General features: G+C 45.2%; 1 protein-coding gene and 1 long non-coding RNA gene across 5 annotated transcripts in view; one reads left to right on the top strand and one right to left on the bottom strand.

The window, feature by feature from the left end:
• TFRC (transferrin receptor) overlaps positions 1-13,132 on the bottom strand; it is a 32,467-nt gene extending 19,335 nt beyond the window's left edge. Inside the window, exons 1-3 of one of the 3 annotated variants that reach the window (XM_039487880.1) lie at positions 13,057-13,132; positions 4,978-5,047; positions 803-1,013 (exon numbers count right to left, since the gene is read on the bottom strand). In XM_039487880.1, coding sequence (XP_039343814.1) covers positions 803-1,013; positions 4,978-5,010 — 244 coding nt within the window. In that variant the 5' untranslated portion in view covers positions 5,011-5,047; positions 13,057-13,132. Of the gene's footprint in view, positions 1-802; positions 1,014-4,977; positions 5,054-12,880; positions 12,904-13,056 lie in introns of those variants that run through there. The other 2 variants (XM_039487881.1, XM_039487882.1) reach the window with 2 other exon arrangements.
• Positions 12,365-19,558, top strand: LOC120371733. 2 transcript variants are annotated; one of them, XR_005584549.1, is made up of 3 exons: positions 12,365-12,528; positions 14,432-14,822; positions 16,062-17,383. It is a non-coding gene; the product is annotated as an uncharacterized LOC120371733 (long non-coding RNA). The 2 variants fall into 2 exon arrangements; XR_005584550.1 differs by lacking the exon at positions 12,365-12,528 and adding an exon at positions 17,982-19,558 and having other exon boundaries at positions 13,291-14,822; positions 16,062-16,241.
• Positions 19,559-21,401: the final 1,843 nt, after the last annotated feature.

Below are 21,401 nucleotides of genomic sequence, written 5' to 3'. Positions count from 1 at the left end.
TGTATTTTAAGATCAAATGTGATTGATCATCCTGTACCACTATGGATTTTTTTAAATCTAAAAGTGTCTCCAATACTAAAAAACCTGAATGGCTGCATTTGCTTTGAGTCTATCACTGTAAGACAACTGAACTAGTCATCTAGTACTAAAGCACTAAGTCCACATCTTCCTGAAGACTTACTTGATCTGCTTCCAACATCAATACACCTATTGTAGCTTTGTTCCTCTGTTAAGTTGGAAAAAAAACACTAGTTTCCTCATAATACTGTTTGCCCTTTACCTTGATAGGCAATGTTTGTAGTAAAACAATAAGAGTTTAAAGCTTCAACAGGTAGTCACTTTCAGCCCCAAGAATGAGGTACAAGAGAACTTCCAGTCAGTTCTTAACTCTGGTCAACCACACCTCATTTGGAACTGGAAGTATGCAATCAGGCAGCAGAAAGCAAATACAGTACAGTACTGTGTTAAAAGCAAGTTATTTTTTTTTGACAAAGTAAGGAAGCCATCTGTGCTTGTTTCATTTAAATTAAAGATTAAAAGCAGCATTTTTCTTCTGCACAGCAAAGTTTCAAAGCTGTATTGAGTTAATGTTCAGTTGTAAACTTCTGAAAGGCCCATAATGTTTTGTTCAGAGTTATGAACAACCTCCAGTCCTGAGGTTGTTAACTGAGATTATCTTGTACTGTAGTCTACATGGTCTATAGCAAGATGCACACTGAAGAATCACTGTAACAGAGCAGAGGTACCAAGACATAGTACTTTGTACAATTCCTTTCCCACTATCTTTGCCCTTTTAGCTTACCAATTAAGAAGAGGAGGCCTCCTGCAGCAACCTTGCACCAGAGGTTTCTCCCACTATTCCTGGGCTTTGATACATGAGTATGAACATTGTCAGTCATTCCATTTTCTCCAACTTCCTCCTCTTCAGCCAGTTTCATTTCCACATGACTACTGTCTCCATCCATTTGACGAGCCAGACTGAAACGGGTGTATGACAGCGGCCCACTTCCAAACTAAATGGGAAAAGTCAGATGAGTGAGGATTACATGACTGATATGTCAAAGCCCACTATATTGCTTGTTACAATCTGGGATTTGTGTTCATTCCAGAATGAACACATGTAGAGGGTCTTATTTATGCAGGACCTACTCTAAAAGCCAATTGTTTTAACTGTCAGTGATATGTCTAGAGTCAGACTGGATGTTTGCTATAAACCCACAAAATTTGGGATCTTCACATTTAACTCTGCAGTCAATCTAAACCTACTGGTTAAAAGGTTTGAGACTGTCAGGTCAGCTTTTAAAGTTTATGAAAAGGGAGCTCAGGACTTTGATAAAATGCTGATAAGTAAAACCTCTAAGGCAGCTCATTGTTTTAGGTGTTGGACACCCGCACCTGTTCTAGAGGAAGCACAGGACCATGAACTCATGTATTGACTCAGATTTTGTCTGAAGGGATCATCATGATAAGAACATAACAGCCATACTGGGTCAGACCAAAGGTCCATCTAGCCCAGTATCTGTCTGACAGTGGCCAATGCCAGGTGCCCCAGAGGGAGTGAACCTAACAGGCAATGATCAAGTGATCTCTCTCCTGCCATCCATCTACATCCTCTGACGAATAGAGGCTAGGGACACCATTCTTACCCATCCTGGCTAATAGCCATTTATGGACTTAGCCACCATGAATTTATCCAGTCCCCTTTTAAACATTGTTATAGTCCTAGCCTTCACAACCTTCTCAGGTAAGGAGTTCCACAAGTTGACTGTGCGCTGCGTGAAGAACTTCCTTTTATTTGTTTTAAACTTGCTGCCTATTAATTTCATTTGGTGACCCCTAGTTCTTGTATTATGGGAATAAGTAAATAACTTTTCCTTATCCACTTTCTCAACATCACTCATGATTTTATATACCTCTATCATGTCCCCCCTTAGTCTTCTCTTTTCCAAGCTGGAGAGTCCTGCCTCTTTAATCTTTCCTCGTATGGGACCCTCTCTAACCCCCTAATCATTTTAGTTGCCCTTTTCTGAACCTTTTCTAGTGCTAGAATATCTTTTTTGAGGTGAGGAGACCACATCTGTACACAGTATTCGAGATGTGGGCGTACCATGGATTTATATAAGGGCAATAACATTCTCAGTCTTATTCTCTATCCCCTTTTTAATGATTCCTAACATCCTGTTTGCTTTTTTGACCGCCTCTGCGCACTGCGTGGATATCTTCAGAGAACTATCCACGATGACGCCAAGATCTTTTTCCTGACTTGTTGTAGCTAAATTAGCCCCCATCATATTGTATGTATAGTTGGGGTTATTTTTTCCAATGTGCATTACTTTACATTTATCCACATTAAATTTCATTTGCCATTTTGTTGCCCAATCACTTAGTTTTGTGAGATCTTTTTGAAGTTCTTCACAATCTGCTTTGGTCTGAACTATCTTGAGTAGTTTAGTATCATCTGCAAACTTTGCCACCTCACTGTTTACCCCTTTCTCCAGATCATTTATGAATAAATTGAATAGGATTGGTCTTAGGACTGACCCTTGGGGAACACCACTAGTTACCCCTCTCCATTCTGAGAATTTACCATTAATTCCTACCCTTTGTTCCCTGTCCTTTAACCAGTTCTCAATCCATGAAAGGACCTTCCCTTTTATCCCATGATAGCTTAATTTACGCAAGAGCCTTGGTGAGGGACCTTTTCAAAGGCTTTCTGGAAATCTAAGTACACTATGTCCACCGGATCCTCTTGTCCACATGTTCGTTGACCCCTTCAAAGAACTAATAGATTAGTAAGACAATTTCCCTTTACAGAAACCATGTTGACTATTGCTCAAGAGTTTGTTTTTCAATGTGTCTGACAATTTTATTCTTAACTACTGTTTTGACTAGTTTGCCTGGTACCAACATTAGACTTACTGGTCTGTAATTGCCAGGATCACCTCTAGAGCCCTTTTAAATATTGGCATTACATTAGCTAACTTCCAGTCATTGGGTACCGAAGCCGATTTAAAGGACAGGTTACAAACCTTAGTTAATAGTTCTGCAACTTCACATTTGAGTTCTTTTAGAACTCTTGGGTGAATGTCATCTGGTCCTGGTGACTTGTTAATGTTGAGTTGATCAATTAATTCCAAAACCTCCTCTAGTGACACTTCAATCTGTGATAGTTCCTCAGATTTGTCACCTACAAAAGCCAGCTCAGGTTTGGGACTCTCCCAAAAATCCTCAGCCATGAAGACTGAAGCAAAGAATTCATTTAGTTTCTCTGCAATGACTCATCTTTAAGTGCTCCCTTTTCATCTTGATCATCCAGGGGCCCATTGGTTGTTTACCAGGTATCCTGCTTCTGATGTACTTAAACATTTGAGTTTTTTGATAGAAGTTTGAACAGCTTTTTAGCTTTTCTTATAAATTTTTACACTTAATTTGGCAGTGTTTATATGCTCCTTTCTAGTTACCTCACTAGGATCCGACTTCTACTTTTTAAAAAAGATGCCTTTTTATCTCACTGCTTTTTACATGGTTAAGCCATGGTGGCTCTTTAGTTCTTTTTTACTATGCTTAACTTGGGGTATACATTCAAGTTAGCCTCTATTATGGGGTCCTTGAAAAGTGTCCATGCAGCTTGCAGGGATTTCACTCTAGTCACTGTATCTTTTAATTTGTTTAACCAACCACCTAATTTCCCCCCGTTCCCCTTTCTGAAAAAGAAATTCCATAGTGTTGGGCTGTGAGGTGTTCTTCCCACCACAGGGATGTTAAATATCACTGTTACATCTTGGACCAAATCCTGCACTCCACTTAGGACTGAATTGAGAATTGCTGACTCACTGCTTTATAAAGCCCTGACCTTCCTGATAGCCCTGCCCCCTGACTAAGGCTCAGCCAATGAACAGAGGCTTTAGATGTCAGACCTTGTTTAGTAACAGAGGGGTAGCTGAGTTAGCTGTGTGATCTGTAAAAGCAGCAGAGAATCCTGTGGCACCTTCTAGATTAACAGATGTTTTGCAGCATGAGCTTTCATGGGTGAATACCCACTTTGTCGGATGCAAGTCCTTGTATAGAAGCTCCATAAACTTATCAGGTTGTCTTGAAGCCAGTTAGGTTTTTTGCCCCCCCCACTGGGAAGGCTGTTCCAGAACTTCACTTCTCTGAAGATTTGAGGCTGTTGCCCAATTACAGCCTAAACTTGGCTAGTCTCTGTTCTTGTGTCCACACTGGTGCTTAAGTAACTCCTCTCCCACCTCCACCCCCTTATCAGAGCTCTTTCATAACACACAGCCCCCTACCAGTTTCTACAGACAGCAGGAAAAATAAGACTCACAAAATTCAACTTACTGCCCCCCCAGTGAGTGCAAAGGCAATTCTCTGGAGTCCTAATCCTTCAGTTTAAGAAGGAGACTACAGGAGAGTGCTCCTGCTGACAAAGGGAATTCACACTGCCACTTGCTGCAGCAAATCTTGCAGGGGGAGGGGAGGACAGGGGGACTTTAGACAAAAGTTTTGTCTTTCACAGGTATACTGCCAAGTTGTTGACAAGCCCTTAGTCTGTATGAGTTCTACAGAGGAGTCAGTTTCCCCTCTTATATCTTGGCCATTTTCAGCTTGCCTGGTGAAGCCAGGTTAAAAAAAATCATTGTCAATTTCTAGCTGATGGTGGTGCCTCCATTCCCACTACCAATATATTAGTCAGAATGACCAGTGACCTCATATGTCCAACTTGACACCATGGTGTGCAGGGGGAAAAAAATGGTGATCACTTTGACTAGGGTTTTTTGGGTGCTCAAACTGAAACCTGACTTGTGAAAAACCATGGCCTAGGACCATTTAAGATAGAAAGAAACTCATGGAGTGGCACAAACTCAATGTGACATGTCAGTCTTTTAGATTTTATTCCTACAAGTGTTCACTACTTCTGGTGAAAGTTGAGCAAGTGTTCAGACTACAGCAACATTACTAGACAGGAAATCTTACCAAGTTGGAGATTGCTGATCGAGCATGGTCCATAACTTCTTGAATGAACTCCCTTCAACTCAACTGAAACCTAAAAATTTCAAAAAAAAAGACATGTACACATTAAAATTCCTATCATGCACATCAGCTTCACCAGCATTACTTAAATCTGCCAGATGCAACACTAATCACTGTGGTATGCCACTTTAGTGCTATGGCAGAAAATTTGTCAGTGCCTATGTAGAAGTAGCTTCTTTCTATATGAAGCATTTCTGGGCCCTCATCTTAAGTATTACCAATGTAGTTATTCAGTTTTGCCAAATACCTGGATTAGCTTCACTTGGATAAATGTGCAATATTCATTCTTGTTTGTGTACTGAGTGTTGCTAAGGTCTGTTTTAACAGTGATGCAGTTGCCCTAACCAATTGCATCCCCTAACCATTGAAAGGCTTGATGTGGGGGAAGGAGGGAGGAAATGGTGATTAACTCAGCTAGGTCTCTAATGGGAAACCCCAGAGTTCAGTCTCTTAAAGTCCCCAAACCAAGTTCAAGGAACAACAAGCCAACGTTAATAAAATAGATACACAACTAAAGCTTATTGCTAAGAACCAAAGTGTAATTTGTAATTTCTAAACAAAAACTAGAATACATTCATAGGCTCCCATCCAACAAGTAATCCTTATAGCCAAGGCCAGGAAGAGTGGTTAGTCTTAAATAACCTTTTGTTTTGGAACAGTTAGAAAAGCAAATCCAATATTTAAACACTTTAGCGATTACCATGGCAGGGAAAACACCAATGTTTTTGTATACGATTACTAGTGATGAAAGACTAGTCAGAGCTAGCATCTTATCTAGATAGCAAGTCCCCCCAACATTTTATTAGTGGAAGCATGCATGCTCAGCAAGCATCCCTACACTTTTTAAAGTCCAGTGACTGGCAGTGAGCATGTGGGCTCTCAGAAGCCAGACTCAGAATGGCTCCAGAAGAATAGTTTCTCCAACACCCAGAATAGTGCTTCTCAACTATTCCAGATTATTGTACCCCTCTCAGGAGTCTGATTTATCTTTCATACCTCAAGTTTCACCTCACTCGAAAGCCAGTGGCTTACAAAAAAGACAAATATACATCACAGCACACTATTACTGAAAAAGCTACTTAATCTCATTTTGTCTAACATTTTAGTGTTACTTTGCTAGTGCTTTTTATGTAGCCTGTTGTAAACTAGGCAAATATCTAGATGAATGATGTACCCTTTAACCCTCTCAGAAGGCCTCTGCTGGGGTATGTGTACCCCTGGTTGAGAATCGCTGACCTAGAACCAACTAAATAAACTTAAAGGTTAAATAAATCTGTTTCAAAGATTGCACATCTTTTATGGACTGGAAGTGGTTAGCAAGATGCCAGGATTGTTAACTGAATTTAATAAGCAATATGTGTTGTCCTGCACTGTACTGAATGTCTCATGATGCTCTCTGGGAGGGAGCACAAGGTAAAACTTAACCTTAATGATAAGATTTGGATCATGGTTATTTCAGACATCTCATGGGCAACAAACAAAATTCACAGAAGCCTGTCACTTGTCTGAATTTTACTAAAAGGCATGGAGCTGAAAGCTCAAGCAGAAAGTGTCAGAGGCCACTGAAAGTCATGGAACCTGTGACTGACAAATCTTATCACTTACCTGAGAGAGTTGTAGCCTAAGTAAGTTTCAACATGGAAACTATTTGACTGTTCCTCCAACAGCCTGAACTGGAACTGCAGGTGCAAATGCTGCTAGTGTTATTACAAGACCCCATTTTCAGTTACTTGTAACTTTGGCAAACTAAACATTTGAGCTGAAGTTCTCTATGCCAGACATCAGCCTCGCACAGATTTTGTTTTAACAGTGGAGAGGAACAGGGGAAGGCAGGTGGGTCTGTCCCCCCATAATCATTAGATCATCTCCACAGAAACTGGAATTAAATCCAAGAGTCATAAGTCATTGTGCTGCTGTCAGAAGGTATTTGCCATTGTGCTTCATGTTGTCATTCCTCTAGTGACTTGTCCCTACAGAGGATAACAGCCTACCACTACCAGCAGTCACTCAGCTAGCATAAGAGATCTGTGCTGTGCATTTGGAGACTGGAACCCTGTTGATGTTCCAACTGGGGTGGTGTGTCAGTAGTTCCACATGATGCAATTTTTGGTTTTTATTTTTTAGAGATTAGGGGTTAAATGCTATACTGAAACAAGGTTGGAGACAGCACTTGAGTTAGGAAGTGTGAGAATTAAGGTTGCCACTGTAGCCTTGATTTGCCCCCCCCCCCCTTTGTGCACACATGTAATTAAAGATGCATCAATTCTACTAATTTTCTATAGGACCCCTGTATTACTCATTGAATGATAGTGCCCTGGGAATCAAGGCTGTGTAGCAAATGAGGTGGTTGTCTAGAGGACCTTACTTCATGTGTTGAGGGGGTAAGAGGAGGGGTTATACTGAATGAAGTAGAGGAGAGCAGAAGTATGGTTTTATGGGTAAGCCAGTTAGAATCCAGTTCTCCAGGAGAACATCTATCTCTGCATATGCTAGTGTTCCTATGTGATGCTGGGCAACTCATTTAACACCAGACTTCACAGGTGACTTAACTGCACACTTTGTTTTCTGGGTGCACAACACGACACCTGTGGCCAGATTTGAGAGTGCTCAGCACATCTGCTAAGGCACCTGAAGTCACATGCACTAAATATAGTGCTATAAAAAAAAAGTACTCTTAAAAGTTTAAGACCTAGTTGTCTCAAACTGGGCATCCAAAGTTAGTCAACCCTTCTGATAATTTGGGCAGAAACTCTGCACTTCAGCTCCCCAACTGTGAAGAGGGAACACCAGCACCTAAACTCAAAGGGATATTCTGAGAGTTTGTTTTGTGAATCAGATACTATAGTGAGCACCATACCTACACCCATGAGGAGGTTAAACTAGCATCTGCTGCCAGGTTTGGATGGCATGGATTAAATATCACCTTAGGCCACAAGTTAGATGAGAATACTTGTGAACTACTCATTCACAGAATGAGGCAGATGTGCTGTAAAACTAGCATGTGATTATAGTGCATTTATACAAGAAGCCAAATTAAGGCTGCATGGGCAAATTTTGGCCTTTCCTGTGTGCTTGACTGGGCAAGTACACCGTCTTTTTTAAATAAGTGTTTTCCTATCACTTGGTACAAACTGTTAATGCCCTCATTATTGGGGGCAGACAAACATACTGCCTTCCAAGCTGACAAGAAGTTTTATTTGGTATGTTAGACTCTCACTTAAGTTGAGTTATTTAGCTTACTTAATAAGCTATAGAAAATGGGAAGTATTACTTGATGTTTCTTGCCCAGATGTCTCATCTAAGAACCCTAGGGTGCATAAGTGACAACTCAATAAGCCACCATGTAGTGGACTATAGAACCTGTTCACTTTAGCCAGAGATATTTGCATCCTGTTCAAGATTGCACTGTGCACTGGCATTGCTGGAGTTAATACACAAGAATGTTCACACTTGAGGCCAGATCTACACTACATACTTGTAAATTGTTATAACCTATGTTCAGCCATGTGAAAAAAGTCTACACAGCTGAACAAAGTTGCATTGACTTGACATAGTGCTGTCTCAACCAGGAGTTGACAGGAGTTTTTATGATGGGCACATCTACGGCACACTGACAGGAGAAGCTCTCCCATTAGTGTAGGTTGTAAATTCATGTAAACTGAAATTTAACTTGAGCTGTGCATTAAGGCAACTGCTGCTTGAGTACCTCAGAAGGACATTAGTGAAGCATCTTGACTCCATTTTTCCTGGATGGCACTGCATTTAGAGAGGAGGCACACTGGCCAAAATCTGATTATTCATGCCAATCCCACATCCAGAACATTTAAATCTTGCCAATTCTCTTTACAGATCTCTTATCCAGATTCTCATCATACTGTGTCTCAATTACAACATCCACTTCTCTGGCTTTGACACCTTCAGTCTTACCCCATTCAGACCACCACTGCAAGGATTTCCTAGCTCATCTTTTTGATCATGTCACCCCTTCTGCAACCCTCTACTGGCTCCCTCTTTTCTATCACATCAAGCATTGCTGCTTAGTTTTGCTCTCAACTCCTTCACATCCTATTCTTACTGTACTCAGTCTCAGGAAAAATGCTCTGAAGTAAATAAAATGAAATCCAATAAGGACAAATGCACAGTACTCCACTTAGAAAGGAATAATCAGTTGCAGACATACAAAACAGGAAATGACTGCCTAGGAAGGAGTAATTCTGTTGCAAAAAAAGCAAATATTCTGGGATTTATTAGTAGAAGTACTGCAAGCAAGACCCAAGAAGCAATTCTTCCACCCTACTCCATGCTGATGAGGCCTCAACTGGAGCATTGTGTCCATTTCTGGGCCCCACATTTCAGGAAAGATGGACAAAATGGAGAAAGTCCAGAGAAGAGCAACAAAAATGATTCAAGGTCTAGAAAACATGACCTATGATGGAAGATTAAACAAACCCAGTTTTTTCAGTCTGGAGAAAAGACAAAGGGGACACAAGTTTTCAAATAAAATGTTGCTACAAGGAGGGAGAAAATTCTTCTTAACCTCTGAGGATAGGACAAGAAGCAATGGGCTTAAATTGCAGCAAGGGCAGTTTAGGCTGACATTAGAAAAGGCTTCCTGTCAGAGTGGTTAAGCACTAGACTAAGTTGCCCAGGGAGGTTGTGGATGTGACAGGTTGGATCATAGAATCTCCCTTAGGAACTTCCAACTGATGTGCCAAGACTACTTCTGCCCCTGCTTTCCCTGCCAGCTTGGGACTCTCCAGCACCCTGTCTTGTTGAGCCAGACACCAGTCTGCTCCAACACAGACTCAGGGTTGGAACCACATGCCCAAAAGCTGCAGACTTAACTGAAAGACACTTAAGTGTTCCTGTCTTTAACACTCAGATGCCCAACTCCCAATGGGGTCCAAACCCCAAACAAATCCATTTTACATTCTACAAGGTAAATTCAAATTGTTTACCCTCTATAAAACTGATAGAGATATGCACAGCTGTTTGCCTGCTGCCCCCCAGTATTAATACATACTCTGGGTTAATTAAGTGATTAAATATAGAAAGTAGGATTTAAAAGTGATTCCAAGTAGTGACAGAACAAAGTGAATTACCAAGCAAAATAAAGTGTGCAAATCTAAGCCTAATACAGTAATAAAACTGAATACAGATAAATCTCACCCTTAGATGTTTTAATAAGTTTCTTTCACAGCCTAGATGCCTTCCTAGCCTGAGCACAATCCTTCCCCCAGTACAGCCCTTGTTCCAGCTCAGGTGATAGCTAGGGGATTTCTCATGATGGCTCCCCTTTGCTTTCTTCCATCCACTTGTATCTTTTGCATAAAGCAGGAATCCTTTGTCCCTCTGGGTTCCCACCCCTCCCTTCTAAAGGAGAAAGCACCAGGTTAAAGATGGATTCCAGTTCAGGAGACATGATCACATGTCACTGTAAGGGCTGGTCTACACTAAGGGGGAAAATCGATATAAGATACGCAACTTCAGCTACGTGAATAACGTAGCTGAAGTCGAAGTATCTTATATCGATCACTTACCCGTCCTCACGGCGCGGGATCGATGTCCAGGGCTCTCCATGTCGACTCCGCCACCGCCGTTCGCGGTGGTGGAGTTCCGGAATCGATAGGAGCGCGTTCGGGGATCGATATATCGCGTCTAGATGAGACGCGATATATCGATCCCCGAAAAATCAATCGCTACCCGCCGATACGGCGGGTAGTGAAGATGTAGCCTAAGACTTCATTACCCACTTGCCAGCACACAGGTATACAGGAAGACTTACAAGTAAAACAGAACCCTCTACAGTCAATTATCCTAGTTAATGGGAGCCATCAGGATTCCAAACCACCATTAATGGCCTACACTTTGCATAACTACAATAGGACCTTAGAGTTGTAGTTCTAGTTTGACACTAGAGGGATACATTTATACAAATAGGATGACCACTCAGTAGATAAACTTTGTAATGATACCTTACAAGACCCCTTTTGCATGAAGCATTTTAGTTATATTCTACTTTCATAAAATCATAGTGCCATGTCAGTGGAATCTTCTTCATTGAGGATCTTTAAGAGCCAGCTGGACAAACACCTATCATGGATGGTCTAGATAATATGTAGTCCTCCCTTGAGTGCAGGGGACTGGTGTAGGTGACCTCTCAAGATCCCTTCCAGTTCTCTGATTAAGACAATCATTCCTGCCTCTACTGACCAGTGATGCCAGCCTTCTTCACTATGTATATTTTCAAACACCTTCATGCTTTCTCCTCTGCTGTTCTCCACCCCCTACCCTTGGGAGAAGATCCCCACAAACGTCAATAAAGCTACCTCACTAGCCTCCTTAGTTATGATGCTACGAGCAGCTGGTCATAGTTACTGAGACCACCACCTGTCATTCACTGTCTCCTACTCTTTTTGAGATGAGTTACTTGCTGTAATGCTTTACACTGATGGTCCCTGCCTCAAGAACACATGAACTGTTGCAGTTAGTACAATAGGTGCTGGTCTATAAATGGAGTGCCTAAAAACCACTGAAATATAAACAGATAATCCAGGGGATGTACATCCAGATTTTTGCTAGACACCCAAGAAACCACAGTTGGCTAAGGGGTAATTTCCAGTTCTGAACTTGAAGCCACTTCCCTCCTTCAAGTGGAAAAACCCATGGCAAACAGATCCCCAAGTACTGGCCTTGGCCTATAAGGCTTCATAGTTCATGTAGCATGAGTTAAGATGACCCAGCCAAATCAGTAGTGAAGTTTTCCCAGAAACAGGATATCCAACCCTACAGGCAGTGCTCTGCTGCTGTAGCAGCCTAGATAAGAGCTGCTGAAAGTACCCCACCTTTCAAGTGAAGGATTCCACAACTTCTAGGGAAAGCTCCGCAAATATACCTCTGCGCTTTAAGCGCAAGTCCTGTGCTGTGACACAATCACCACATTAGTGCAGCAATAATGGGAGTACTTTGGTCAATCAAATGCAGTGTGACCTGCTCTGACAAGGTTAGGTAACTCTAGCCTGCCTGTACTTGTACTACCTCCAGCTGTCCTTACTGCAATATGGAGACATGCACCCCTGCCCTGCCAAGAGTACTCGTATAGCCTACAGGCCACAGGCTAAGGAGCCGCCTCAATAGCAGTGACTTCCCTTGACAGTCTAAGACTAGAGCTGCAGAAGTACAAGGTGTTAAATAATATCACCCTATCCCTCACCACCACCCTGCCAGGGAATTGCAAAACTCCGCTACTGTGCCCGGAGGGCACAACAATGCAGGCTCCGACAGAAGCCATTTTATAACGCTCCACAATAGAATGCGAGACCCGTTCCCCAGCGTGCCCGCAGCCGGGCTGCATTAACACGAGCTACATGGCCCCGGTGCAGCGCGCTGCCAAGCGGCAGCCTTGCAGGAGCGGGGGCCGGCCGGCCAGCGGGGAGTGCCCCGGCCCGAGGCTCAGCGCGGTGCCACCTGGCGATGGGCTGCGGCAGGCCTAGGGTGACCGACTCCCCGCGGGGAGCGCGGGGTTTAGGCCGCCTCGGGGGGAGGCCCAGGCCGAGGGGAACTGCCCGGCCAGGAGCGCTGCAGGGAGCCGGGGCCGGGCAGAGCGCGCGGCCCGGGCTCCAGCCTGTCCCCCGGGCGGCCTCGGGGCGCTCAAGGTCAGCGCGGCCATGGCGGCCCCGCGCGCCATGTGCGCCGCGGGGTAGGAACTAGCCCCGCCCCGGCCCCGGCCGCGCACGCGGCGAGGGCCCTGCGTGCAGCCTGTCCCCGGCCAGCGGAGCCCACGAGCCGACCCCGCAACGGCCGGGCGGCCCCCCATGCGCCCAGCCCCGGGCCGCCCCGCGCTCACCTCCACAGCTCAGCAGCAGCCCGGCTCGCGCCGCACGTAGGCACAGGCAGGGGGAGGGGCCGCTTGTGACTAGACGCGCCCTGAAGGACCGGGCGCCGCCGCGCTTCGCCTCACCTCTCCCGCCCGCGCCAACGGCCCTGCGGCCGCGCGCCCCAACCCTCAGGCCGGACACTCACCTGCTGCTCCTGCAGCCGCCGCCTCTAGCCACCCTCAAGGAACAGCGGGAGACTGTGCCGCGTTTTAACAGGCCGCCGGCCAATCAGCCGCGCGGAGCGCGGAGCGCGGCGAGTGACGTACACGCCCCTTCCCACCCCCCTGCAAACCGCCCCCTGCATCTCGCGCGCCGAGCGGGCGGGGGGAGGAGTTTGCCCCCTCCGAGTGGGGGGATGGGGGAGGCTGAGGGCAGAGCGCTGGCGGGAGGCGGGGGGTGCAATTCTCCCATAGTGCCTGCGCCAGCCAGCACCTCCCTGGGCGTGCCACGGCCTGGGGCCTCCCCTCTGCCAACCTCGCGGCCTGGGGCCTCCCCTCTGCCATTGCCATAGCAAGGAGCCACCCATGTGCCAGCGCCATGGCCCAGCGCCTGAGTGCCAACCCCACAGCCTGGCGCGCCCCCTCTGCCATCGCCACAGCCTGGCGCCTCCCGTGTGCCAACCCCACAGCCTGGCGCCTCCCCTCTGCCAAGCCCACAGCCTGGCGCCTCCCCTCTGCCATCGCTGTGTCCCGGTGACTCCCATGTGCCATCGCCACAGCCTGGCACCTTCCCTCTGCCAATGCCACAGCCCTGCGCCTCCTCTGTGCCATCACCATGGCCTGGTGCCTCACCACATGTGTGCCAAAGCGATGCCCTGGTGCCTCGCCTCTCGTGTCCAAACGCCACAGCCCGGCGCATCCCTTGTGCCAATGCCACAGTCTGGTGCCTCACCTCTCCTCTGCCAACACTAGAGCCCGGTGCCTCCTGTTTGTCAATGTCATGGCTCAGTGCCTGCTGTGTGCCAGGACTTCATCTTCTGTGTGCCAATGCCACAGCATGGTGCCTCGCTGTGCTTGTGCACAGCCCGGCACCTCTCGTGTGTGCCAATGCCACAGGCCAGTACCGCCTGTGTGCCAGTGCCCTGGCCCAGTGTCTCCCATGTGCCAATGTCATGGCCTGGCGCTTCGCCTCCCATGTGCTAATGTCACAGCCCTGCACCTCACCGTGTGTGCCAGTACCAGGCTTGGCAGTTTGCCTCTCGTGCCAATACAATGGGCCGGTGCCTTGCTGCATCTGCCAGCGCCATAACCCAGAGCCTCACTGCACATGTGCCAATGCCATGGCCTGGCACCTCACTGGGTGTGCCAGCACTATGGCTCAGCGCCTGGCCTCCCGTGTGCCAGCACCATGGCGCGGTGTGTCGCTATGTGTGTTTCCGTGCCAACATGCCTTCAGCTCACTGGTCTCTCCCCTCCCCATCAACAAAAGAGTCCTTGTGCCGACTCGAGCTAATGAATATGACTATTTTACAGAGCCATTACATTTTTCTGTTACTTTATCATTTTTCTTTCCATACCCAGCCCGCGGAGGTGTGAATGGCAGAGCTTCCTTACGTGTCGCAAGTGAAAAATGAAACAAAATGGCACATTAAACCAACAAGGCAGCACAAAAACTGGCCAGGACAGTCAAAAAACAGCCAGGTGGCAACCCTACTTCACGTTCGCCTGTGCCAATATCAACATGATGCATCGAATGCCTCCGACACACCTGTGCCAACATCACCACTGATTATACAAATCTTCCGATATGCCGGTGCCAGCCTCACCGCCCAGCACACTGAATCCCCTGACACACCTGTGCCATCACGATGCACTGGCTCCCACATCAATGCTGGCATCAATCAACCTATATGAAATCCCACATTGCCAGCCTCAGTGTACTCCAATCATGTGTCAGCTCCTCCAAAATCATGTGATTTGCTTTAAAATTATGAGATTTAAAAAAAGAAATTAGGCTCCTGTTTGAGTTTGCTTTGAGATCTCTTGGTGAAAAGCACTGTATTGGAGCTAGGCATTATTATTATTTGCCTGCTGTTTCTTGAGCCTTTAAGACACACTGAGGTCAGATTTTCAGCATTTTAACCACGCAACTGTGAGGGTTAGAAATTTATTTTTTTTTTAAATGGAAGCTGCAATTTTCCCATAATCCTTTGCCTCCAGGAGTGGGGCTTTAAGGGAAATATATTGTAGGACTCACGATAAAATGGTCAGAGTTGGCAACAATTTGGATTGCGCCCGTCTCTCCCCGGGTGACTGGGGCCGTTTGGCACATTTTTCTGATCTGGGTGCAGTTTTTAGACTTGCTGGGTACAGCACTTTCCCTAAGCTCTGTTTCCCAACTTGGCATTGCTGATTAAATGATTTTGCAATCATAAAAAAGGGAAATAATGGGAGGTCTGTGTGGGATGGAGGTGCATATCAGTAAGGAATGAAACATGCCCCCCAAACCTCAGCAAAGCGCAGCAGATTTTTTACGAGGATAATAACCATGTATCCATTTGAAGGGATGCTGCCAGCTTCACATTTTGCTCATTGCAGCAAAAATCACATCTGAGTATTTTTGTTAAATTAAATTCTGAACGCTTGTTCTTTTTTGTTGTTACCATGTTTGCTTTGGTTTGGGGCGGTTGTTTTTCAGCCCCCACTTCTGTCAGAGACCCACACAAGTACCACTGGCCAGACAAGGCATTTCAGAGGGTATGCACAGGAGCAGCCAGCCCTCTGCACCGCACAGAAACCACTGGGAAGCAGCCCAAAGGGCAGGTGTCTCTCCTAGCTCTTCTCTCTGCTCTGGACTCATGCCCCTGTTCATGGCTGGAACTGCTCCTCTCTCCCCAAGTCCATGGAGGAGTCTGGGGATGGAATGGAAGACTCTGCTGCTCTCCAGCCTGCTGCTGTTCCCTCTAGCCCCAAGGAAAGGTTCAGATGAAGGGGGTGTTGCAAGCAAATGACCCCATGGCTTCCCCACACCAGGCTGTGGCTCTTTGATCTCCCACCCTGTGGAAGGATTCAAAAAGGCCAGAAAGAAAGATTTCTGAGCAGACATTGTCCCTTCCACCCAAAAGGGGAAATTTAGGGAGAAAGAATTTAGATGCCTGATTTGGGAATTTGAGCAGGGCACAAGAATTAGCATCTCTCTTCTTTCCCAAAGGAGCCATTTTATGACCAGGTGTGATCTGCCCATCGGTTTCTACATCTCGTCTAAAAGATGACATCTCCAGCAGCACCGACCTCCTTAGCACTGCACACTGCATCAAAGAGTGACCAAATTTGAACTTGCTTCATAGCCATGGTGGTTTGGCTGCTGGATACAGAAAATCTCCACATCACAGTAAGATTCATTTTTAGATTATAGTGCTACAACCTGGATTAGTTAAAACAACATCAAGAGAATACAGTTTAGACTGAAGATGTTAAAATCTACAATGCAGACAACTGCCAAGGTAGAGGTCAGTGTCCTTTGAACCATGACTGCAAAATCTACTCATTTCATCCTCCTTTTTCCACAGCCTGGACCTGTTGCTTTCCTAGTTTTCATCTCTCCCCGTTTTCTGACATTTGTGGAAACCTGTGGGCCTGCATATACCATCTGGTCAGTGTGCTTTACCTCTCAAACTTCTGAGCCACCAAAATGTGGTCCAACAAGAACAGAAATAGAACAGAGCAATGTGAAACATGAGCATAACTGCTAATTTAATTGGAAAAATATGAGCAAACGATCAATGAAAACACTGTATAGAAAAGTGTGAAACCTGGTTTTGGGCACAGCGGTTACATGATTCAAAAGGAATATTCATTAGTAGGGGAAAATAATGGGTTCCTTGGCCCTTTTACATGTGGACATAAATACCATATTGGCCAAAATGTCAAGGCTATGAGAGAAATGTGTAGTGCCTTGGACTGCCTGTTTGTGGGGACAGCTGGTGCTTACACAGACGGAATTTAAAGGATTAGGTTCATGGGAGCAGAAGAATGGGCTGGTGTTAAGTGCATAAGGAAGCAGTGGACCTACTGGTCTTCACAAATGATAGTTTTCCAAGTTTTCTTCTTATTTTTTTAATCCCATCTATGGGGCTAGACAGCAGTTTATATAGCATGCACTATGTGCACAATTGTGTGATCTCGAGTGCAGGGGGAAAAGCTCAGACAAAGGCTGAAGACTGTTCTCTAAACTATGTGGGCTGAATTGGCTATCTGGGGACTTCTTGCATTCTGAGGCTAAGGGAGCCTTAAGACTTTAAGGTGTCCTTTCAGGGCAGTTTTAATGCCCCTATGTGTCACCGGAGCAGTGTACTCTAGGGGCTGTAGCAGGGGTGGCCAACCTGTGGCACCGGAGTCACATGCGGCTCTTCAGAAGCCAATATGCAACTCCTTGTACAGGCACAGATGCCGGGGCAGGAGCTACAGGCGCCAACTTTCCAATGTGCCGAGAGGTGCTCACGGCTCAACCACTGGCTCTGGCACAGGCCCTGCCCCCACTCCACCCCTTCCTGCCCCTGAGCCTGAGCCTGCCATGCCTTCGCTCCTCTCCCCTTCCCCCGAGCCTCCTGCACGCCATGAAACACCTGATCAGGAGGTGCGGGGAGGGAGCGGGAGGTGCTGGGAGCGGGGGAGGGAAACTGATGCGGGGGTGTTGATGTATTATTGTGGCTCTTTGGCAATGTACATTGGTAATTTCTGGCTCCTTGTCTGGCTCAGGTTGGCCACCCCTGAGCTATAGCATGCGTGAGGACACAGGTGCCGGAGATGGGGGGAGGAGGAGAAGAGTCATTGCTCCCCCGGTTTTAAAAAGGTGGGGCCATGCCCCCCATTTTTGAGAACGTGACCTTGGATGGGGTGCAACGGGGGCAGAGGACCAAGGATGAGCAGAGCTGGATGGCAAAGAGGTGGTATGACACAGGGAGACTGGGCCAAAGCTGAGCTAGTGGCGTTGTGACCTGGCACACGGGGTGGCAGCACCCCTGGGTGCCCACCTTTTTGCAGTCCTTCTGGTGCCCCAGGTGAGGATATGCTCTCTGCTTCCATGGGCCACTCTGACTATTCATAAGTTTATATCTTTGCTTTTCCACAGAGTCAGTCTTTGTTCTGCACATCATGGTGCATTGTAAACAATCTGCGGTGTATTTGTGGCTATGGGGAAGATATACATGAAAGCTCCAAAGGTAGGGTGACCAGATAGCAACTGTGAAAAAATAGGGTGGGAGTGGGGGGTAATAGGTGCCTATATAAGAAAAAGTCCCCCAAAATGGGACTGTCCCTTTAAAAACGGGACATCTGATCACCCTATCCAAAGGGTTAATCAATTCTGCAAAATTGCTAGGTATTAGCATCCTGCTCTCAGAATCACCGACCAACCAAAGGTCTGATGATGTAAGTCATTTTTCTTGTGTTTCACTGGGTGAATGTGATTTCAAGCTGCTTGCAGAGGTGTGGAGTGGGGGGAATTCTGAAATGGACAGAATTTTGCTCCTTGTGTACTTGAAGTTAGCACTTAGTAAACAGCAACTCTAATGTTTTTTACAAACAGGGTTGGGGTGAGGAGGTGTTGGTCACAGACTCGCACCAGTGACTGTGAAAACGATCACTAAACTGACTAAGCCAAATGATCTAAGAACAGGCATTTGTGAGCGTAGGTTTAACCTTTGGGTATACCATTCTGCACTGATGACAAAAAGTTCATTTCGTTTTCAAACCCAAGAAACTCCACCTGTTCTCGTCATTTTGAGAAACAGAGGGTAAGAAACACCTTCATTAGTTGTGTGGTGTGAAACAAATACAGAACTCTTTCACTTCTGATAATTAGCAAGTGATTTTCAAAAGTAGTTTATGGGTAACACATATGAAGGGCTAGATTTTCAGAACAGAATGAGCAAAAATATGTTGGCAATTGGTGAGCCTTATTTACATGCAAAATTACCACGATGAGCGTACGATGGTGCTGAGAGACTCCATTTGAGATCAGGACCCCACTGTGTAGGTGCTTTACATATACATAGGAAAAGATAGCCCCTCTCTAAAGAGCTTACAGTCTAAACAGGCAAAGGGGTATGGAAAAGAAAGTATTATCTCAGTTTTACAGATGAGGAGCTGAGGTAAAGAGACATTAAGTGATTTACCTGTGATCACAAAGGAAGTCTGTGGCAGAGGCAAGAACTGAGTCCCGAGCTCTTCAGTCCAAGTACAATTCCTTAACCTCAAAAACCATCCTTTGTCTCTGCAAACTGAGTATTTGTGGCTGCAAATATCTAGTTATGGATCTAATTTCTCTTTGTGTGTGCACATAACCGATTTGCACACACAGTTACAGTAAGTGTGTATGCAAATTAGGTGTGCAATTGTGCATGCATTTTTGTGCAAGCAGTTCTAAAAATCTGAGCCATAATTCTTTCAGTTTTGTACGAGTGGTGCTTCTGGGCTTGTCAGGAACTCAGTACCCACAAATTGGAGAAAAAAGTACTTGAAACCACAAGGCAAGGCAGTGGGGCTTGTCTCTGAAAGGTAGCCAGCCATGTAGTTGAATGGTTTTCCTGTTTCATTTCTAAGAAAACCAGAGGAGCATTGGATGTTATTGCAATATTTGACAAACTGTAGAAAACTGCTTTGAAACTGCAGCTTCAGGTCATATATTTTATACTGATTATCTTCTGTATGACTCATACAAGCAAAAGGTCAATGAATCAGAAGACAATTTGTCTGAAGTGTGAAGTGAAGAAAATATTTTATTATAGGACTTCAGGAATTTTTCACTTTCAACCCTTCTTCACTTTTACCATTACCATCACCTTCTCATGCATGAATGATTATAAAAATAAATAAAATAGAAAAGAAATAAAAATAATGAATGATGAAAGGAATATTTGCAGATTTGAAAATTTGAAGGAGATAAAAAGATAAAAAGAAAAATGATTCAGTCATGTCCCATTCAGTCAGATCAAAATGCTTTATGTGAAAATCTGCAGTGTGAAAATCCAGTTTGAGTTTGAAGTAGTTTCAGATTGCATACAGCTGCAATTTAATATCTGATGAGTAGGACTAATTCTGATGTGCTGAAAATTTAAAATCTGAAGATTTTTTACTGGTGCAAGAGAATTGACACCTGTGCACAAGGAGCAGACACACTGTACTAGGAGAACACCTTTGCACTGTACTTACCTAGCCAGCTTCACAGTTTGAGTGAGGCCCAGGGGATTCAGTGAACTTCAGTGAGAGGGCCAAGGTGAGTTCAGTGAGTGAGTGTTGTTAGTTTTGTTGTTTGTCTGTCAGTTTTCTTGTTTGCTGTTTCAGCTTCTGCTTCAAAAACAAAATGCAAAAAAAAAATAAAATGCAATAGTTAAAGAAACAAAAAAAAAGAAATGCACAAATGCAGAACGAAGGAACAAAGAATCAAGGAGAACATCAGCATGCACATCAATGAACATGCAAATTCTCAACTACTTTTAAAAACATACACAAAAACCACTTTTGTTTCAGTTTGTTTTGTTTGTTTTGTTTTGTTTGCTTGTGTTGTGTGTTGTAGCAGTTTTAAGTGCTTTTGTAGGTTGTAGAATTCTTACTCCTAATTATCCCTGGATATACTCCTACTCATAAAAATACCAATGCAGGGGTGTGCTGGCATTTGTGTGGGCTGGGTTTGCATTGCTGCATTATTATGATGTTCTCATCAAATCTCTCTTCATCAGCTCATCAAAAGCTTCAGCTAGTCGTGCGTCCACAGATACTTATCAAGTGACACTCAACTTCTCATCCTTCAACATCCCCTCATCCCCCTTTTTTGAGACCTCCTCACTCCTCTGGGACCTCTGACCCCTCTCACCACCTCTTTCCCATTTAGCAATGGGTGGTGGTGCCCCCCCCTGGTGAGAAGCCAGGAAAATAATAAACCCTTATACACTAAAACCATAATCTAACAGTGAATATTAATTATTTAGATATTTATTTATCTGTATGCTGTAACCTGAATCTCCAGGTCTCCATCTCAGCTCTCAGGGCTCTCAGGGGGCATTCTGAGGCATTCAGAAGTTTTCACAGTTGTCTCTGGCACTGTCACTGCTGCGCTCTCATGCTGCTGTGTTTTCTACATAGAAGATAAGAGAAGAAGAAGAGAAGAAGAGAGACCAAGATGCTGATGAGCATGCATTCATTCATGCAGCATACACTAATAGAAACTAATAAGAAAACACCCCCCCCCCACCCAATCCCCACCACCCAGATGGAACTCAATGGACCCAGATGGACCAGTGCACCACTGCTGCTGGCATGGTGGTGTGGCAGCATAGTGCACATGGATTCCATTGAGTGCTGAGAGAGGGTTATTATTATGGGAGTGCTCATGTGGTTCAACTTAAGCAACTGTGGGTTAAGGATTGGGACCTGAGACTGCCAGCTCTTTGAGGCAGGGACTGTATCTTCCTATGTTTGTACAGCACCTAACACTAACTGAGGGGGGCCTGGTTCTGATGAGCACCGTTGGGGGCTACTTTAACAACAACAG

The sequence above is a fragment of the Mauremys reevesii genome, linkage group 9 (assembly GCF_016161935.1).
Source record: "Mauremys reevesii isolate NIE-2019 linkage group 9, ASM1616193v1, whole genome shotgun sequence".
NCBI classification, from domain to species: domain Eukaryota; kingdom Metazoa; phylum Chordata; order Testudines; family Geoemydidae; genus Mauremys; species Mauremys reevesii.
Note: the sequence above shows the minus strand (reverse complement) of the source record. Positions and strands in the feature narration are given on the sequence as shown.